The sequence below is a fragment of the Musca domestica genome, unplaced genomic scaffold (genome assembly GCF_030504385.1).
Source record: "Musca domestica strain aabys unplaced genomic scaffold, Musca_domestica.polishedcontigs.V.1.1 36, whole genome shotgun sequence".
Classification (NCBI taxonomy): Eukaryota; Metazoa; Arthropoda; class Insecta; order Diptera; family Muscidae; genus Musca; species Musca domestica.
The window spans coordinates 7,260,448-7,280,330 of NW_026712318.1; the positions used below are offsets into that span (position 1 = coordinate 7,260,448).

General features: G+C 37.8%; 1 protein-coding gene across 11 annotated transcripts in view; it reads left to right on the top strand.

The window, feature by feature from the left end:
• LOC101887516 (mediator of RNA polymerase II transcription subunit 13) overlaps positions 1 to 18,098 on the top strand; it is a 41,530-nt gene extending 23,432 nt beyond the window's left edge. For all 11 annotated transcript variants that reach the window (XM_059125952.1, XM_059125951.1, XM_059125950.1 and 8 more), the window contains exons 4-13: positions 3,265 to 3,358; positions 3,430 to 3,513; positions 5,156 to 5,661; positions 5,725 to 6,502; positions 6,663 to 6,864; positions 6,933 to 7,609; positions 7,879 to 12,688; positions 12,933 to 13,080; positions 13,152 to 13,261; positions 13,865 to 18,098. In XM_059125952.1, the coding sequence (XP_058981935.1) occupies positions 3,265 to 3,358; positions 3,430 to 3,513; positions 5,156 to 5,661; positions 5,725 to 6,502; positions 6,663 to 6,864; positions 6,933 to 7,609; positions 7,879 to 12,688; positions 12,933 to 13,080; positions 13,152 to 13,261; positions 13,865 to 14,248 (7,793 nt within the window). In that variant the 3' untranslated portion in view covers positions 14,249 to 18,098. The remainder of the gene's footprint in view (positions 1 to 3,264; positions 3,359 to 3,429; positions 3,514 to 5,155; positions 5,662 to 5,724; positions 6,503 to 6,662; positions 6,865 to 6,932; positions 7,610 to 7,878; positions 12,689 to 12,932; positions 13,081 to 13,151; positions 13,262 to 13,864) is intronic.
• Positions 18,099 to 19,883: the final 1,785 nt, after the last annotated feature.

The following is a 19,883-nucleotide window of genomic DNA, read 5'->3' on the forward strand; positions in this document are numbered from 1 at the left end:
CGATATTGTCCATTTTAGCACCTGCTGTAGCACTGGTGGAAATATTAGGATTTGCAAAGTTTGAGCAAAACCGAAGAAAATTATTTACTTTCTTTGAAAATGTTGACATTTTTCGGGGAGGTACCAGAAGGAGTGGACGGATATATTGCCCATCTCCGAACTCGATCCAAGTTTGACAATAATATTACGATGTACCAAGTATGGATCATATCGGATACTCCCTTCGAGGGCTATCGTGCGCACTAGCCAGCCAGACAGGCAGACGGACCGGCGGACGGACATCGCTAAATCGACTCCTAATGTCCTGAAACGGATTTTGTCCAAAGAGACCTAGGGTCTAAAGCCGTTTTTTTGATGAGGCACGTTTAGGCCTTATCAAATGATAATGTTTCAAATGCATTTTAACATGTCGGAAGAGGAATTTTCGAAAGTTTTAGCTCAATTTAGTCGAATAATTATTATTAACGATAGTGGCAACACTGACAACAAAATTTTCCTCACATTGCGTCCAATTCTTGTTTCGCTTCTCTCAATCATGCATTTGTTCTTCTCTCGCTGTCCTCTCCAACACACTCGAGGTCGGTCCGGTCTTCGTTGTTGTTCGTTTGTGTTGTGTATATACAGCAACATGTGCACGACCACACGTGCTGCAAGATACGATAATTCAATTATAACAAAAATATATTTGTTTGTTATTGTTTATTTTCTTTTCATTTTTATAATTTATTTGTTTTGTTATGTCCAGGAAACTGATTAAAAAATCAAAACTCACACACGCACAAACATGTATATACATTAAATATGGGAATTACGAATTAATCGTAATTGAATTGGGAGTTAAATCATTAAGTGAAATTCCTAAAAAATAGGTAGGTAGTGTATTTGGAAAATTTTAGGGGCTAGTAGCGAGTAACTTTATTCCAAGTCTTCGTTAATTTTGTGAGAAGTTCCTCCAGTAATGACCTGTGACCTTTTGGGAAAAAATTACAGATGCAGCGTATCCCAAATATCATGTCGACTAAACGTTCAGGCGATTTTTTTATCGCCTTGATAATTTTTCTTTGAGAAATGATTATGTCCGTATAAATATTCCCTCGTTACCGTGGGCATAATTGATTAAATTCCACTCGGAGTAATGAGAAATTAAAGAAAAACACTCAAAATAAATAATTATTACGTGCCCCTGCCTATCTACCAACAAACAACTGTTCATGACTTTCACATAGCAGCAAAAATTCCTGCAAAACGTCATCGTTTGCAAATATATAAAGAGAGAGAGGTAGGAAGAGATAGTGAGAGAGAGATTAAAAAATGCTTGGGCAATTAGCATTCTCAATGACAGTGGGATGCAGGGCTGCCAACAAAATTTCAAGAAAAATCGTCACTTTCGAAAAAGTCGGCATAATCGACACTTGCATCCTAAAAATCGGTATAAAAACGGAAATTTATATGCAAATGAAAAAAAAAAAAAATAAATAAATAAAATTTGAAGAAAAATCGCCAATTCTAAAAATATCGACATAATTGGCACTTTATCCCAAAAATCGGGATAAAATCGGAAATGTATATGCTATTAAAATTAAACATATTTATAGCTTGATTGACAGATGGCTACTGAGGGTTTATATAATTTGATACGGCAAAAAACGAATAACTGTCTTGAAGCTTAAATGTCTTTGGACCAAATTCGTTTCAGTACATTTGAAGTCGATCTAGGAGTCAGGCGGACACCCATGCTGATGCGCATGATATCTCTCGAAGAAAGTGTCCGATTTCGTTAGATCGAGTTCGGAGATGGGCATTTTCACAGAGAAAAAAATTACCTCATAGAATAGGAAAGAATCATTCAATTTTGTGCAAACTTTGTAAATCCCAATATTTTTTATCAGTCCTAGATCAGGTGTGAAAATGGACAATATTGGCACATCGCTTCCATGTATTTTTGTAAACAAAGTACAGGTCGCATTTATTGCCCGATCGAGATGATATTTTGCACCGATCGTTTGTTCGGCCCAAGAACAACTCCTATTGAAATTGAACATAATCGCTCAAAATTTAGATTAAGCTCCCATATATTTCTTCGTCTGATTTGCCTTTTATTGTGCACCAAACGTGTAATATTAGCCAAAATAGCGTGGAATTTTGCATATCCGACCAAATTAAGCTTGGAAATATGTATGCCAAATTTGATCGGTTCAGATATAGCTATATTGTCTTCCACAGCCGTAATATGCGCTCTGTAACAACAATATTTGGGGAAATCTATCAAATACTGCACAGCAATACCTTTCCCGAATTTAATCGAGATCGGTTCAGATTTAGATATAACTCCCTCATATAACTTCTTTTGATTTACATTTAATTGTGCACCAAACGTGTAATATTAGCACCAATTGGATGTAGTTTGACACGACCAGATTGAGTCAAGAAACTAGTATGTCAAGTTGTGAAGTGAAAATTGTTTCAGATATTGCTATAGCTCCCATATATATTGTTCATCCGATTTGTTATTTTTGTTCTCCACAGCCGTAATATGAACTCCGTAACAACGATATTCAGGGAAATATATTAAAACCAGCTCAGAAATACCTTTACCAAATTTTATCGAGATCGGTTCTGATTTGGATATAGCTCCCATATATATCTTTATTCGATTTCATGTTAATAAAAGCCCTAATTGAAAAGACACAAATGCCTCGACAAGTTTAGTTTTTTTGGACTTTAAATTATACCCATAATCATAGTATGATTTAATTCTCACAAATTCCCCATAAAAACTTATATTTGTTATGTGAAACTCGGTCCAGTCCGACTTTGGCCTTTCTTTACTTGTTTATTGCTACTTTACTCTGAACTAGTTTAATTTTTTGTTTGCTGGGTTTACAAATATGTCCTATTTCTTTTCTAATACATAATTTTGGATGATAAATATTCATTGCTATTAAATTCAAAGCTATAATTTGATAAGCAATACCATATCATCCTATATTAATGCAACATGTTCTCTGTGGTATCAATGTGAATATAAAATTGAAACCATCGTTCAACATGTAACATTTTTATAATAAACTAAGTACACGTGGGAAGTTTGCCGTGAAGAAAAATGATTTTTAGGAAATAGGTCTGAAAAAAAATTTTGTTTTTCTTGCCAACAAAACTCAGGTTGCTTCCCTTCGAATTAGAAACTATCTTTTTCAAGTTTCTTTTATGCTACTTAAAATGAGTTATTTTTTTATACCTACTTTTCTTCTTTTTTGCTTACAGGAAATCAAATGCTATGGAATGGTACATGGGAACGAGGTCTAACCTATGAATGTCGCTCATTACTTTTTAAGGCTCTACACAATCTTATGGAAAGGTATGTCATTATCATTTCCACTATTTAAAATTATTTAATAATTAATATTCTTTTTTTTTTTGTCTTTTTAGATTTGTCTTAACCAAGGATATTGTACGTTTTGGAAAGTGGTTTGTTCAACCTTGTACATCAAATGAACGAATATTTTGTAGGAGGTATGTATGTATGGAAAAATGTGCTTATCATTTCATTATGTGTGTGCATCATCACAGATGTAGAGGAAAAATTATTTTCGAAAAGGATTTAGCAAACAAAACCACAATACACGTTCGAAAAATACCACATAAATGAAAACCGTTAAATGTAGTACCGATTCCGAACTTCAAATACAAAATTTAATAATAATGTGGCTAATATTATAAAATTTGAAACAATTCCGGTGAATAATGTTGCTAATATAATCAAAATACCGCTATACGAAGACATGGACCTGCATAGACAATTTTTCGTCATAAGTTGTAGTACTTATTACGAGTTCAAACTTTATATACGAAATTTGAAACAATTTTGGTCAAAAATATCGCTATAATAATTAAAATACCGAATTTCGAGAGGTACCGTTATATTTGGGGATATACAATCCTGGGGGTGAAGTACTCAGAAGGAACTCCTGGTGTGGATTTTCAGACAATACCAGTGAAAAATGTGGCTAAAGTCATGAAAATACCGAATATCGGTAGGTACCATTATATGGAGGATATACGATATCGTAGACAATTCTCTTCCAGTGGGCAAACTACTCGGAAGAAACTCCTGACTTGGATTTTTAAGCAATTCTATTGAAATTTTTGGCTATAATCGTCAAAATACCGAATATCGGGCGGTATATACGGTAACGTGGGCCGATGAAGAAAATTCCTTAAAGTACCCATAGGACTCCTTGTGTAGAATTTCAGAAAATTCCATTGAAAAATGTGGCTAAAATCATCAAAATATCGAATATCGGGAGGTTACCGTTATATGGGGCTTATACCATATGGAGGACCGATATTGACATTACTCTTTCCGGAGGCAAAGTACCCACAAAGAACTCCTTGTGTAGAATTTAAGACAATTCCATTGAAAAATTTGGCTATATTTCTCCATAGAGAGGTACCGTTATATGGAGGATGTACGATATCGTGGATCGATCTATATAGGTAATGCTCTTCCAGGGGGTAATTTTAGCTTCCTATCTTAATTCGTTTTGACTGGAGCGTGATTACAACATACGTACAGACGGACATGGCTTAATCGTCTTAGAATTTTACGCTGATCAAGAACCTTGTCAAATCTAAAATTATTATTTCGATGAGTTTCAAACGGAATTACGAACTTAATATACCCTCCATACTAGTGTGGAGGAGGGTACAAAAAATCATTTATACTACGGTCATATAATTAAATGATCGAAGATTACTCCATGCAAATGTTTAAATAGGCGATTTAGATCTGGGGACCCAATTGACAGTCAACAAGGTGCATAAATCCAAGTGTGAGCGTAAGAACGTGGTATAATAAGTTAGACAAAGATGGAAATTTGGAAAAAATATACTATTTCGGTATGTTGCTTTGACCAATTTTATCTCTCTCCTTTATATGGATGTTGTTCTTTTAATGCTTTTTTCTTGAAATTTTTGATTAGAGTTTTGAACAAGCGACATCCTATAGAAAAAAAAGACAAGATCTCTGTGGTTTGATTATGAAGTAGTAAATCAGATCATCGTTCACCTTGTTACAAAATCAAATAAGCTTTTGCAAATTATAAAATTTTCCTGTTCCAAAACAATCACTCATTTTATTTGCATTCACTTTCAGCTCGCAACATTTATCATTCTCATTTACATTCTTTGTACATGGCGATACAGTATGTGCGTCCATTGATTTGCGCGAACATCCAGCAGTTCGTCCGTTAACCAAAGAACATTTAGCTGAAGCGGCGGCAGCTTTTAATGCAGCCGCATCAAATGCCAATTCTCCAGAACAAACATCACCAAATTCGCCTAATGGTGCCACCGAGGTGGGGGCTAAAGAGAATGCAGGTAGCAATTCCCCTGCCGTAGCTAATAATGCTGCTGGAGGGAATAGCAGCAGTGGTAGTGGTAATAACTCCACAACTTCTAATAATGCCAATGGTAGTGGCGGCACTCCAAAGCCGCGAAAAGTTATATTGGCACCCTTTGGCATGGCAGCCACCCTAACGGGTAATAGTTACAAGCATAATGATCCAATGGCAGAAAAAATTCTCGAAGACTGGGCTTCCTTTTTCCCATTGTGCAATAAAGAGAATAGTGAAGTCCCACCCGTTGTGGAGGTTATAGCTGGTAAGTGTGGTTAACAAATCATCTTAGTATAATGATTAACTTTTCACTTTTAATTCTTCATAGGTGGACATAAAATGTATCATCCTTCCATTTATGTACTAGTCACTGATTTGGATGATATGGAAGAAATGGAAGCGGCTGCATCACAAAAGTCATCACTAGGTTCGACATCCTCAGCCGAAGCTGCTGCCGCCATTGCAGCCCTATCATCATCGGCCAACAGCCATACCAACGATACAAGAAAACCCTTAACGGAATCTGTCACCAACAACAACAAACTTGCATCTTCGGTGGCGAATGCAATGACAACATCGTCTTCATCGCCCACATCGAATGCTGCAACCACCAAATCATCCTTGGCGCACATGATTGAGCGCCTTAAAATTGATCACACTAAAGTTCAACAATACTACGACACCCAGACACAAAATTTCACCTGCAATACGACAAATACTCATGCTCCGCCTCAAGCTGCATGTGAAATGCCCGAACGAGTCTGGCAAGATTGTGTCACAAATACGTTACATTTACAGAATGGCACGATCTGTAATACCGCCACCTCGTCTTCGGGGACAACAACATCGGCCTCTACAAGCAATCCGAATAACAACACCAGCAGCGTGTCACCATCGTTAAATACCATGATGGGTAGTGGCAATGACAACAACAGTACCACCATACCAATGAATACCGATGCTGGTGATCAAACTGACAATGCATCAAATATGATGGACATTAAACCAAATCTTAACACCACCACAACGGCTCTATCTCAATCACAGCAACAACAAATATGGGGTTTTGTTGATCCAACACAAAAATCAACATGCATATGCACAAAGTAAGTTTATACCTTCCGTTTGTGCTCGTTCTATCGAAGTAGTCAACACGAAAATTAGTAATCATATTGTGAAACCACCACCACGATACAAGGCTTATACGATCCTATTTTTTTGTTACTTTCTATTATGTTGTCTAACATGCTCTCCTTTATTTTATAGATCTTCTCAGACATCAACATCCTTATCGGGACAAACGCCCGGAAATGGTACACCCTTACAAGGCGGTATTTCAAGTTATTCGCGAAATTCCATTATGGATTGCATGCAAATACCATCGGTGGGTTCGCCAGGAACTCCAGCTCCATCTCCACATCCGAATTCAGCACTTTCTCAACCCACCTCAGTACCGCCTGCAGATCAAGTAAGTTCATATATTAGCTTAAATATCTATTAGAAGTGCCATTAATTGTTGTTATCCTTCTATTTTAGCTACTGATGAGTCCCCGCGCTCCAACATCTGTACCGAATTTGCAGCAACCAACAACACCAATAGATCATTTATTGGATAAAAATACTCCTGCACCCACGCCTACCGATCAGCATGACAACAAAAGTATAACTGCATCACCGTATATCCATCCCACTCCTAGTGTTGAGGCTCCACCCTCTGTTGAGGGTATGCATTGTGGTAACTTGGGAGGTGGCAATGGCGGTATGGGTCCCGCAAGTGTAGGCGCCCAGCCACCAAGTGTGGGTCGCTGCACTCCCACCCTGCACCAACAACAACAGCAACACCAATCATCACAGCCAACACAGGCGCAACAACAATGCGGTTCAATTTCCGTAAAAAAGTTCGATGTTCAACCAGGCACTCCATTATTGTTAGGTTCCGGTGGCAATAATAATTCCTCTAATCCGGTTGCTGGCGGCGGCGCCCCCACAGATGACAAACCGGACTCAGTGAAAACAATGCCAAATAGCAGGACGGCATTACCCAATAACAACTTTAGTCGTAACAACACTGCGCCATCGGCCACAAATGCAATGCATGATTTCTATAATTTGTGCAAGCCACCCAAGATTAGTGTAAAGGACATCGATGCTATTGCCAATGAAGATTGTCTGAAGTTAGAGAATCTCTACGATTTCCCCACACAAGATATCTGGTAAGTTCCAAGTACACTGCAGATATATAAATAAACGGAATAGAGCTTTTAAGGAATAATAAACTGCAAGTTTTGTGTTGTTATTATCTTTGGCTCTAAGATAAAGCCATACCATGACTTGGGCAATAATTGATCATACCGAAGATTATGGTGATTATGCTATTGCATTGTCTTAACATCTAGTCATACATTGCTTATATCTATGTATAATCCAGCTCCTATTATGCATACAAATACAATAATGTTTTTTTTTCATTTGTTTGTTATAGGGCCAATCATCCGGCGAAACGTTTTAAACCAAACGAAATCTCGAAACATAACCGTGTTCCACGCACAAAAGCTCTGTATGAAAGACATACGCACATAAAACCCCTACTACTATCACCACGTTCTTTGTACGGAGACCAATTGTTAGCGATAGATCCAACTGCAGCTGCGGCGGCAGGAACAGGTTCATCGGGTATGGAGGGAAGTGGTGGTGCTGGTAACTGTGGTATGGTGGGAACAGGTCTCGTTGGCATAGCCCCCAATCCCATGGCCAACAATAAAATCAATAATAATGAGAATTCTGGTGGTGGCATGATGAACAGCACCACAACGGCCAGTGGAGGTAGCATTTTTGAAGAGCTTGATATCAAAACTGAAGTACCGCCTGCAGTGGGTGCTTCATCTATATCGCCCAGCAAGGATTCCAAAAGTGGTATCGGCGGAAATCTTTTTACAGTGGAGGGTCTGAATCCATCACCAAACGATTTGGAACAATTATTCGAAACATCTTCGAATGACGAGTGTGGCAGTGTTCAGATACACACACCACCCGATTCGAATAACCCATCCAACGGATGTGCTGTAACCACCAATACCATTGATGAACTCAAAAGATCCACCAATTCCGGACTGGTTGGCGCTGTCAATGTTCAGGGGAATAGTGCCGCTGTCATGGCCGCGTTGCAGAATTGCAATAGTGTGGTGAACGCCACAACATCGGGCATGGCTTCATTGAATAATAGTGGTGGTAGTTTGACTGGAGGTGGCCCTGGTGGCTTGGGCGTTGGTCCTAATACCATTCAAGCCGAAGACCTGACAAAAATGTTTCCAACTCCTCCATCGCATGAACAGCATCATCCCAACTCCAGTCCATGTCAAATGGACATTCAAATGACTGATTTGAATGTCATGACCTCGACAAATATAATGGGTGGCCAAACATTGGATACTGGTCTGGGCATAAGCGCCATGACAAAGGTCAAACAAGAATATTCCAGTGAATTGGGTAGTCCCATTGAAGGGCCCATTGAAGATTGGACTTATGTCTATAGGCCCCCTGCCCAAGCCATCTTTGTGGGATCATCAAAATATGCTCCGCTAACAAATTTGCCCAGTCAGTCAATGGCCCCCTTGAGTATGCCCAGCAATTGTCGATACAAACCTTCTTGGCAGCAGCCGCGTAGTGCTCATCAACAGCAGCAGCAGCAGCAACAACAGCAACAACACATGCAACAACAGCAGCAGCAGCAACTTCAACAGCAACAACAACATCAACAGTTGCATGAATTACTATCGGCGGCTCCTCGTACCCCGCTACAGCAGCAACCGCGTACACCTTTGGGACCCATGTCTTCTTCGCCCATGCACAATACAACGGTCCCAACACCGTTGAGCAGCGGAGGTGGTGGTAGCAGCAGTCTACTTCTGAATCAGCTAAATTGCCCACAGGCGGCCCTCACCAATAATCCACTCACCATGCAACACATAATGCAGCGACCCGGTATGTCACCAATTTCTCCTGCCACGCATGTACCCTTCCCGCACACAAGTCCCATGATGCAGCAGCATCGGCAAACACCCATACATCCGCCGCCGCCGTATGAAGTTGCCGTAGCCAGTCCCGCCTTATCGACAGCCTCTTCCACTCCAGCATATCTCAATAAACAATATCATTCGCAAGAGCCGCCGCAAACTCCGCAATCTGTCCCCAACCATATACAGACAATAGGAGGCCCGCCCAGCGTTCAGGGCAATAATCGCGAATCGTCCAACATGGGATTCTATGCACCAGCAAACAATATAAATTCCATTATTCAAGAGCTGCCCGAGGTCAGTTCGGTCATTGTGAATATACTGCTCTACGATACGGCGCTGAATGTTTTCCGTGACCATAACTTTGACAGCAGTACTGTGTGCGTGTGTAATGCCGATAACCAACGTATTGGAAACATTCGAGGCTCGGATTCGGGGGTATATGTACCGCTGCCGGGCACATCGTTTAATCCTACAGCGCCCTCCCTGTCAACAGCCAACGCAATGCGTGCTCTAAGTGCCTTTGGTGGTGGTGGTAGTTCGATGGGGGTGGCACTAGGAAGTACTGCGGGTGGTGGCAGCATTCTAGGAAGTGTTAGTGCCGCCGGCATAGCCAATTCATTAGACTCTCCTGCATCACTGGCTGGAGCTGGCTCCAGCTCATCGACCACACCATCCACAGCCACACCCGCCAATAATGCCCAACAGTATATCACCGGCTATGTCGATGATGATGCCGTCGAGTGCACCTGTGGCTTTAGCGCCGTGATCAACCGCCGTCTCGCCTGTAAGGCTGGTCTCTTCTACGAAGATGAAATGGAAATAACCGGTATAGCCGAGGATCCCGGGCGACATAAAAAACATTCCCTGCTTACTTTATTAATCAACCTATCCTCCAAAGCCAATAACAACAGCAGCAACAACAATAACACAAATAGCAATGGCATTGTTGACAAGACCGCAGAACAGGTTGCGTATTCCTTGTTCGATTTGCTTCTCGAACAGTGTTCGATTATTCAGACTTCCAGCAGTGCGATACACCGTGCATTGCAGCGTCATCGGCGTCGACTCTCGAAACGTTCCCAAAAGCCACAATCCGTTGCGGGGATTGTTAATGTTTTGGAATACATAGATGCCAACGACATCATTGCCTTGGCTCTGGAGCAGGCCCGCCTAGCATACGACAGCAGCAATCGCATGGACATAATGGAACAACAGATGATTCCCTTCTCATCACATCGAAAAACTTCTAATAACACACAAGTGGCTTTGGCTCTGACAGGGCGCATCAATGTACATAAATGGCCTTATATACCCGTTGGTTTTTCGCGTAGCAATAAAGATATTGTTTCCACCATGAAATCCATTCAACCCATGTTACAAAATGCATTCCACGTCAAGTCTCGCACCGCCGGATCCCGAGATGCCACATATACGGTTAGTGGTCCCCTAACGTGGCGGCAGTTTCATCGTCTCGCTGGCCGAGCATCGGGACAATGTGAACCACAACCCATACCTTCGGTCATTGTCGGCCACGACAAGGATTGGATATCTGTGGCGCCTCCAGCCATACACTATTGGGATAAATTTCTGCTGGAGCCCTACTCCTATGCCCGCGATGTGGTTTACCTGGTGATGGCGCCGGACAACGATTACGTATTAAGCAAGACAAAGAGCTATTTTAAGGAACTGAGTACCATCTACGAAATGTGTAAACTGGGTCGTCACACTCCCATTTGCGGCTGGAATGGTTTGTTGGCAGTGCAGCAAAGGCCCGCAAACGACAAGGCATTCTCCACAAATATGGACAATTGGTTGAAGAGCTTAGATGATGCGCGATTGGCGGAACAATTACGTTTATATGCACATGCCTTTCAACACCAGCTGGCACCTTATCTAAATAGGGTACCAGGTGATAAGACTTTACTTAATCCACCGGAAACTAGTGCAAGATGTAGTCAGGGCTATAGCACGGCAACATCGTCGTCCACAAATTCCTCATCGTCGTCGTCTTCCTCATTCATGATGGGTGGAGTTAATAACTCCAATACCACCGGGGGCATGGACAATACTGGTCAGGGAGCGGGTGCCGCAGACCACTCACAACCCATGGACACCAATGAACATTCTCAACATGCGACGGGAACAAACAGCAGCAGCGATTCGCAGGGTAATTCCTCAGGTGATGCAAAACCAACTGACCTTAAGCCCGATGTGAAACCACCTTTGGTCCTTGGAGATCCGCTGGGAGTTGCCGATTGTTTGGAGGAAGTCAATCCTTCGGCCATTGTTCTTTATGTGGTGGAGCCATTTACCTTCGGCTCCGACTCTCCTGAACTGGAGCGATTGGCTTGCATTGCTTTGCTGCGCATGTACTCAGAACTACTTAAAATGATACCTGATTCTGTAAAGGCTCACATTAATATACAAATAATCTCCCTGGAGTCCATACTAGAACTTGGAAGATCAAGGAGTCGTAAACGAACATCAGATGAAATTAAATGCTTAGCTCTCAACATCTTCTCGCAATGCAAGCGTCATATGGTTCACGCCCAGTCGGTGAAAAGTTTAACTGGTTTCGGAACCGCTGCCAACGTTGAAGCTTTCCTCAAGACCAAAGATGAAAAGAACCGCAGACCGTATAAAATGTATACACCTCCGTATATTCTTGCCCCAATGCATGAGAAAAACGAGAAGACCGATTTCTCGAGAGCGGCTTGGGGCGGAATGCGCGGCAGTCCCAACGAACAGAAATATTCCGTAATGTACTGCAACTATTGCCTCAGTGAAGATCAGTCTTGGCTCTTGGCCACTGTGACAGATGATCGTGGTGAAATGTTGGAGAAAGTGTGTATCAACATCGATGTGCCCAATCGGACAAAGCGCCGCCGTGCTCCAGCACGTCGTATTGGTTTGAATAAACTAATGGACTTTATACTCGGTCTCATATCGCAGACAACGCAAACATGGCGCCTGGTTGTGGGACGTATCGGACGCATAGGCCACAATGAGTTGAAGTCCTGGTCATATCTGCTAGGCAAACAAAATCTACAAAAAGCCACCAAACAATTGCGAGATATGTGTAAACAGTGTCAATTGATGTATCCACCTACTATACTGAGTGCCTGTTTGGTAACACTGGAACCAGATGCCAAATTACGTGTTATGCCGGACCAATTTACACCCGACGAACGATTTTCTATACAAAATCCATTGTCGACACCACAGGATGTAACATGTACACATATTTTGGTGTTTCCCACAAGTGCCGTATGCTTGGTAAGTGTTGAATATACATACACATGTACAAATGGTATGTGAAAGTGAATGGGAAAGGAAAATACAATTGCTGGCTATGTTGTGTTCAAAATGTTATTCAATTGAACAATTTTGAAAAAAAAAAAACATATATACAAATCGTGTTCTTCTTTCGCATTCATTTTCCCTTGATATGCATAATATATGCTCATTGCCTGTGTTATATTTTTGATTTTTTATCTAAAAAACCTACTTTTCTTTCCAGTCCTTTACCCGCCAGTTTCCTAACGAACCTCAAGTCGATCTTGACGAGGACTTTATCAACTTTGGCAACGATGAAGATGAAAATGATGTTTTCAAGGATGCGGACCTAATGGATGATCTTTTAGGACAATGGGATGGCGGTGGCACAGGTAATTAGTTTATAACATATTGATTGTGTAAGAACAATTTTAATACATTTTTTTATTTATTTTCAATACAGCTCGTGGTATGTCCAACCACAACAGTCCGGACCGCATGGAAGACAATCGAAGTTGGCAAAGCGTTGGCGGTAATAATTTCAACACCAATCAGCATCAGGATATTGAAGAGGTGAGTTATAAATTAAAATAAGTCAACGAGGTGACGTCAAGTTATTTCTATTGTCCTTATAAATATCAATTGAACCTCCGAAAATGAAGAATATCACCCCACTCCATCGAGTACCCCCTGCCTTTGATTAATGATGACTGTCATAAAAAATTCGCACATTCCTATATTTTTATCAACACAAAATCTTGTGCGAAGGCGGGTTAAAGCGGACCGCTCCTTCTGTACACCCCCCACAAAGGGTAAAAAAATTTAAAAAGAAAAAAATAGAGTATCCGATTTGATCCAAACTTGGTACATTGTAATATTACAGGGTGAGATAAAAAAAACTGCAACAAAGTCAAACGCCATAATTTCTACATTTTTTTCAAATTTTATCACTGGAATAAATTTACAACTGTCAGACGAGTGGCTTAGAAATTACAGCAGCAGTCTGAAGTTGGTTGCAGTTTTTTCATCTCACCTTGCATATAGATAAACGGACATTGGCTGAGGATATACATGTGTCGTCAAAATCTCCAGATGCTTTTTAACTTGTTTTTTTGCTTGTTTTGAAATATTAGTAACTATTTAGCATATAATTTTTCATCACTATTTTTTTTTCAGGTGGGTTCAATCAATCAACAACCTCTGGCGGTTGGCTATATGGTTTCAACAGCACCAACTGGACGAATGCCAGCCTGGTTTTGGGCAGCCTGTCCACATCTGGAAGATGTATGTCCGGTATTTTTGAAGACCGCCTTACATTTGCACGTACCGAATATACAGACCACCGATGATATTTTGAATTCCACAAATGCCCATTCATCAGCTACCGACCATCCGCTGGATTCCACACTGACAGCTGATGTCCTGCGTTATGTACTGGAAGGTTACAATGCATTGTCATGGTTGGCCCTAGACTCGAATACACATGATCGTCTATCATGTTTGCCCATCAATGTACAGACACTGATGGATCTCTACTATTTAACAGCTGCGATTACTTAAGCCCCACGCCCCTCCCTCAAGAAGGATATAGTGTAGTGGTAGTACTCACAAAAAAAGCAGGGAAGAACGACATGAACGACTTGTAAATGATTGTAATGATATATAATATTTATTTATATTTACATATTTATTTTCCATGCTTTTACTTGAATTTCAAGTCTATTAACTTTTTGTGTGCATTATTATTATTATTCTGTTCCCTATTGTCTGTCTTACTTTACACTTTTTTTAATCTAGGAATGGTTTCAATTTCTACTCTCCTCCTTATATTTTTTTCTCTCTATACAAAAAAGATTGATTCAATTTCTGTGATATTCAGAAAAATTAGGAAAGAAAAGTGAAAAGAAAAACAATGTGTGCATGTGTATTCAATTAGAAACAAAAAAATGTGTTTGATTCCTGTCTCCGCCATCTTGTGTGTAAAGGATATTTTTAAATTGAATTTGGATTATTGGATCGAGTATAAAATTACATGGCATATTTAACTTTATATATATGTTCCCATGTGTTTCCAAAAACCGAGTATAGAAACCTTAACAAAATTTGTGTGAAATTAATGCTTCCTTTTTTTCCTTTTTATTATCCCAAAATTGACTTCCAATCATGATTTCTCTCAATGTCGAATATTGAAGAGGCGGCCTCCTCGCACACACCAACATACATACCTTAATATGTTTCCAAAATGGGTATTATTTTTTTTTATCACAAAGTAATTATTTGTTCTATTGTAAAGAAGAAGAAGAATTTTTGTTATACGTTGGAGAATTGTAATATAAATATTTTTATGTAAACAAAGGTACAGATAAAAGCAATGTTAGTTAGAAATGAAATATTAAAATATTTAACAAAAATAGCAGCAGTTGTATTTCAAATAAGTGTATGATTTAAATGTTTCCCTTTTGCAAGTTTTTGTCATAGAGTGCATCCCTTTCCCATATTTTAATGTTTTTATATCCGTCATGCTATGGTGGAGGTTATTGCCATTCCGTTTGTAACATCTCGAAACTATGTCGATTTAGCGCTGTCTCTCTGTCCGTCTGTGAAAATCACATTCAAAGTAGGTTGATAATATTCTACTCAATTGTATTTTTTGGTCTACATCACTTTTGGTATTGAAAATGGGCTATATTGATCCACGTTTTGGTATAGGCCCCATATAACTGTATTCGGTATTTCAATAATTTGTGTCCGTTTGTAACATCTCGAAACTATGTAAATTTAACGATGTCTGTCTGTCCGTCTGTGGAAATCCCAATCAAAATAGGTTGATAACATTTTACTCAGATGTATTTTTCGGTCTACGTGACTTTTGGTATTGAAAAGTGGGCTACATTGACCCACGTTTTTGGTATAGGCCCCATATAACTGTTTTCGGTATTTTAATAATTTGTGTCCGCTTGTACCATCTCGAAACTATGTCGATTTAGCGATGTATTCTCCGTTCTACATGACTTTTGGTATTAAAAATGGGCTATATTCATCCACGTTTTTGTATAGGCCCCACAAACCTGCATTCGGTATTTTAATAATTTCTGTTACATTATTAATTTTTATAACCTACACCACAAGGTGGGTGGTCAGGGAATTATGTCTTTGTATATTTGTTTGTAACAGGCAAAAAGAAACGAGATAGACCCCCATAGTTTTTTTTGATGATCTGCATAGAATCACATTCTGAGTCTATTTATGCATGTCCGTCCGTCTGTCCATGTATTTTTGTAAACAAGGTACAGGTCGCATTCATTGCCTGATCCAGATTAAATTTTGCACCGGTCGTTGGTTCGGCCCAAGTACAATCTCTATTGAAATTGGACATAATCGGTCAAAATTTAAATTAACTTCCTATATATTTCTTCGTCTGATTTGCCTTTTATTGTGCACCAAACATGTAATATCAGCCAAAATAGCCTGGAATTATGCATATACCACCAAATTAAGCTTGGAAATATGTATGCCAAATTTGATCAAAATCTGCTCAGATATAGCTATAGCTCCCATATATATTTTATTCATCCGATTTGATATTTTTGTCTTCCGCAGCCGTAATATACACCCTGTAACAACGATATTTGGGATAATATATCAAATACAGCTCAGAAATACCTTGGCTAAATTTTATCGAGATCGGTTCAGATTTGGATATAACTCCCATATATATCTTTTCGTCCGATTTGCCTTTTATTGTGCATCAAACGTGTAACTTACACTTACGACCAAAGTTGAGAGTAGAAACAAGTATATCAAATTTGGTAAAAACCAGCTGAGATATAGCTATAGCTGTTCCCATACATATCGCTCGATTTTTAAATTTTCTCTACTCTGTTTGAATTAATTATTATAAGCAGCTTGACTCATGACAGAGGCATGTCAAAACAAAAACCATAATTGCCGAAACGAATGACAAATAAAAGTTGAAAAACTTCAAAAATGTGGTTTCAAAATTCTATTCCATGCAACTTTCCAAAATTTATTTCATAAATCATTTATTTCATTTATTTCATTAAATCAGTTAACATTGGTAACTATGTTGCTATGATATCATAACAACAGAGGCATTTTCACAGGGTTGTCATACTTTGATTCTATCTTGTCCTATCTTTATATTTCCATGTCTTTGCTCTGGTATCCCTTTATGATGTGTCACAAAATATGTCATGCGAAGACTTCAGGCTGCTTATGTACCCTCACCTTTAGAACTGCTTTTTGGGCTCCTGCCAGTTTAAAGGCAATTTTGGGAAAGTGAAAATTTCCCCTCAAGAGAAAATGTTGCCGCCGGTCGTGTATAGTGTATTGTCAAAGGGATGACATAATTATATTGCCCATTGTCCACGTTTCTTATTCCGAAACAAACCCCCCTCATTTTTTTAAAATTATTCTGAATTAAAATTACCCAAATACACATAATTTGCTCTGACATTGTTAAACGTAAAAATCCGAGTATAGATGGGAATAGTTCAAGATTTACCAATGGTCCTTATAGTTTGCATTAAAATTACATTTTAACTTAGTTCAATTTTCGATCCATAAACAAAACCCACCCCCTCCCCCTTCATTCTTCAAAGATATTCTGAATAAAAACCACCCAAATAAACATAACTGCCCTGACATAGTTAAACATAAAAATCCGAGTGTGTATGGCAATAGTTCAAGATTTACCAATGATCCTTTTAGTTTGCATTACAATTACATTTAAATTAAGTATAATTTTACAAATTTAAGCAATTCCATTTCTCTTTTTCGATAGATACAGAGTTTCCTATTCCCTCGTTTTTAACCCCTCTGGAATCATGTTTTTTCTGTATACATTTATTTGAAATACTCATCAAACTAAATCTTATATTGTAAATAAAACGAAAAAAAGAACAATTCTTAGTATAAGAAAAATCCAAAAAGAGGATAATTTGAAAACAAATTGAAAAAAAAACATTCTTTAACTTTATGGTAGGGCAAAAAGAAATCATTTACCGAACAACTTACAAAGAAAAACCATAATCATTATTATTGATTGTCAACAAAAACCACAACAACAACAATTCATTTCTGCAATTATATTCATAATGCAATTATCTACAAATATTATTGTATGCATATATATATATTAAAAAATATTAAATTATTTCATAGTAATTAAGCCAATAAGAAAGAGTTTAGTACAATTAAGCGGAAAATACAGTTTTATAAATTAGAAAAAGTATAAGGTAAATAAACAAAACAAACAAAAAAACTCATAGAACAAAACAAGCAAAAATGAAGAAGATGTGGAACCATTTGTAAAACAATTGCTTAAATATTAAATTAGATGTAAATGCTAAAAATTAAGTGTTAACATTTTTAAGTAAGCAGAAATAAACTTTTTTAGCATAATTTTAAGTAAAACAAAATACATTTTAAGAAGTTTTTTTTTTAGATTTTAAGACGAAAACTATGTAAAGGTTCGCTACAAATACAAAAAGTTTCAACTAAAAAAAAACACACACACAAAAATAACATTAAAATACCATTTTGTTTTTGGATTTTCAAAAACAATATTTAACTGTAATTAAAAAAATGTATTTTATATTTAGAATAAAATCAACTAAATAACATCTACTTAAACAAATAAAAAATAGCAAAAATTAAGAAAAAAAATACAAACTTTTTTTAAGTTAATAACAAACAAAAGATATACATACAAGCAACCAATCAACTTAATATTGTTTCGTAGATTTTTGTAATTTATGTTATTACATTATGTGTTTTATCTATCTATTCCTTTTTGTTTTCCCGTACAAAAAACATGGAAAAATTTAGACAAAATTTTGTTTTCAATGTGTTTTTTTTTTAAATTATTATTTTTTACAAAATATTCATTCTATAAGCCAAGCCTAGTATATTTAATATACATACATATAAAAAAAATACTTTACGACATGTAAATATTACTTGAAAAATAGCAATAAGGAAAATCTACTTTTCAATCTATTATTGTACAATTGCATCTATTAAAATAATAATAATATAATTGAAGAACCATCAAAAAGAAAAAAGGATGTAATAAAATTTAAAAATAAATTGAGTTGTTTTGATATTATTATTCTATTATGTTAACGTACGGCGTGCAAAAACAAAACAAAAAAAAACATATGTATATTTTAATGCATGTAGGGGAGAGATATATACATACAAACATATGTAAAAAATATATATAAACTTAAGTATTTAATTGTAAACTAGCTCCAAAACCCACACACACATAAAAGCGAAAGAAGAAATAAAATTTGTACATAACGTTTATAAAATAATATATAATATATCTCATTTTCTATGTATATCTCCCTCTACTTTTCTCATATTTCATAATATTGCGCATAGTTTTCATTTTATACAAAAAAAAAACAAAACAAAAAAGCACATATTAAAAAGTAATAACAATAATAATAATTGATTGTATTAATTACAAATAAAATATTATGTATTGCACTTATTTTGTGTTGATGTTTATTTTTATACCCCACACCACATAGTGGTCAAGGTATTATGTCTTTGTAACATGAAGAAGGAATCGAGATAGACCCATAGTTACTTTTGAGGATCTACATACAGCTGTTAACATTATTCGACTGACACCTCATTACATTGTTTATAAGCGCACAAAAGCATTTTGCTGAGAATTTTCCAGAAAAAAGTTATTCGTGATGGAATTAAAGCGTTATAGGGTTATTTCTTTATATTTGGCTGGAAAACCACAAGTGGTTAGAGCACCCCAGCATTTAAATGTGAAAAAATATTTTGTGTCTCGTACAATCTCTCGTTACCGTAATACTGGTAGCGTAGCCCAACGTCATGAAAGTGGACGAAAGAAACAGCAACATCAGCAGAAATGGTTCGAAAAGTAAAGAAGCGGCTTGATCGAAACCCGCGTCGCAGTGGCCGAAAAATGGCTCGTGAGCTGAACATATCGCAATATTCCATTCGGAAAATATTGAAAAATAAGCTCGGGGTAAGGCCATTGAAATTCCAAAAAGTGCAAGAACTTACACCACAATTGAGAGAAAATAGACTCAAAAGGGCTAAAGAGTTGCTTCGCTTGGCCGAATTTGGTTTTCTTCGATGAGAAAACATTCGTTGTCCAGCAGTTTGTAAACAAACAAAATTA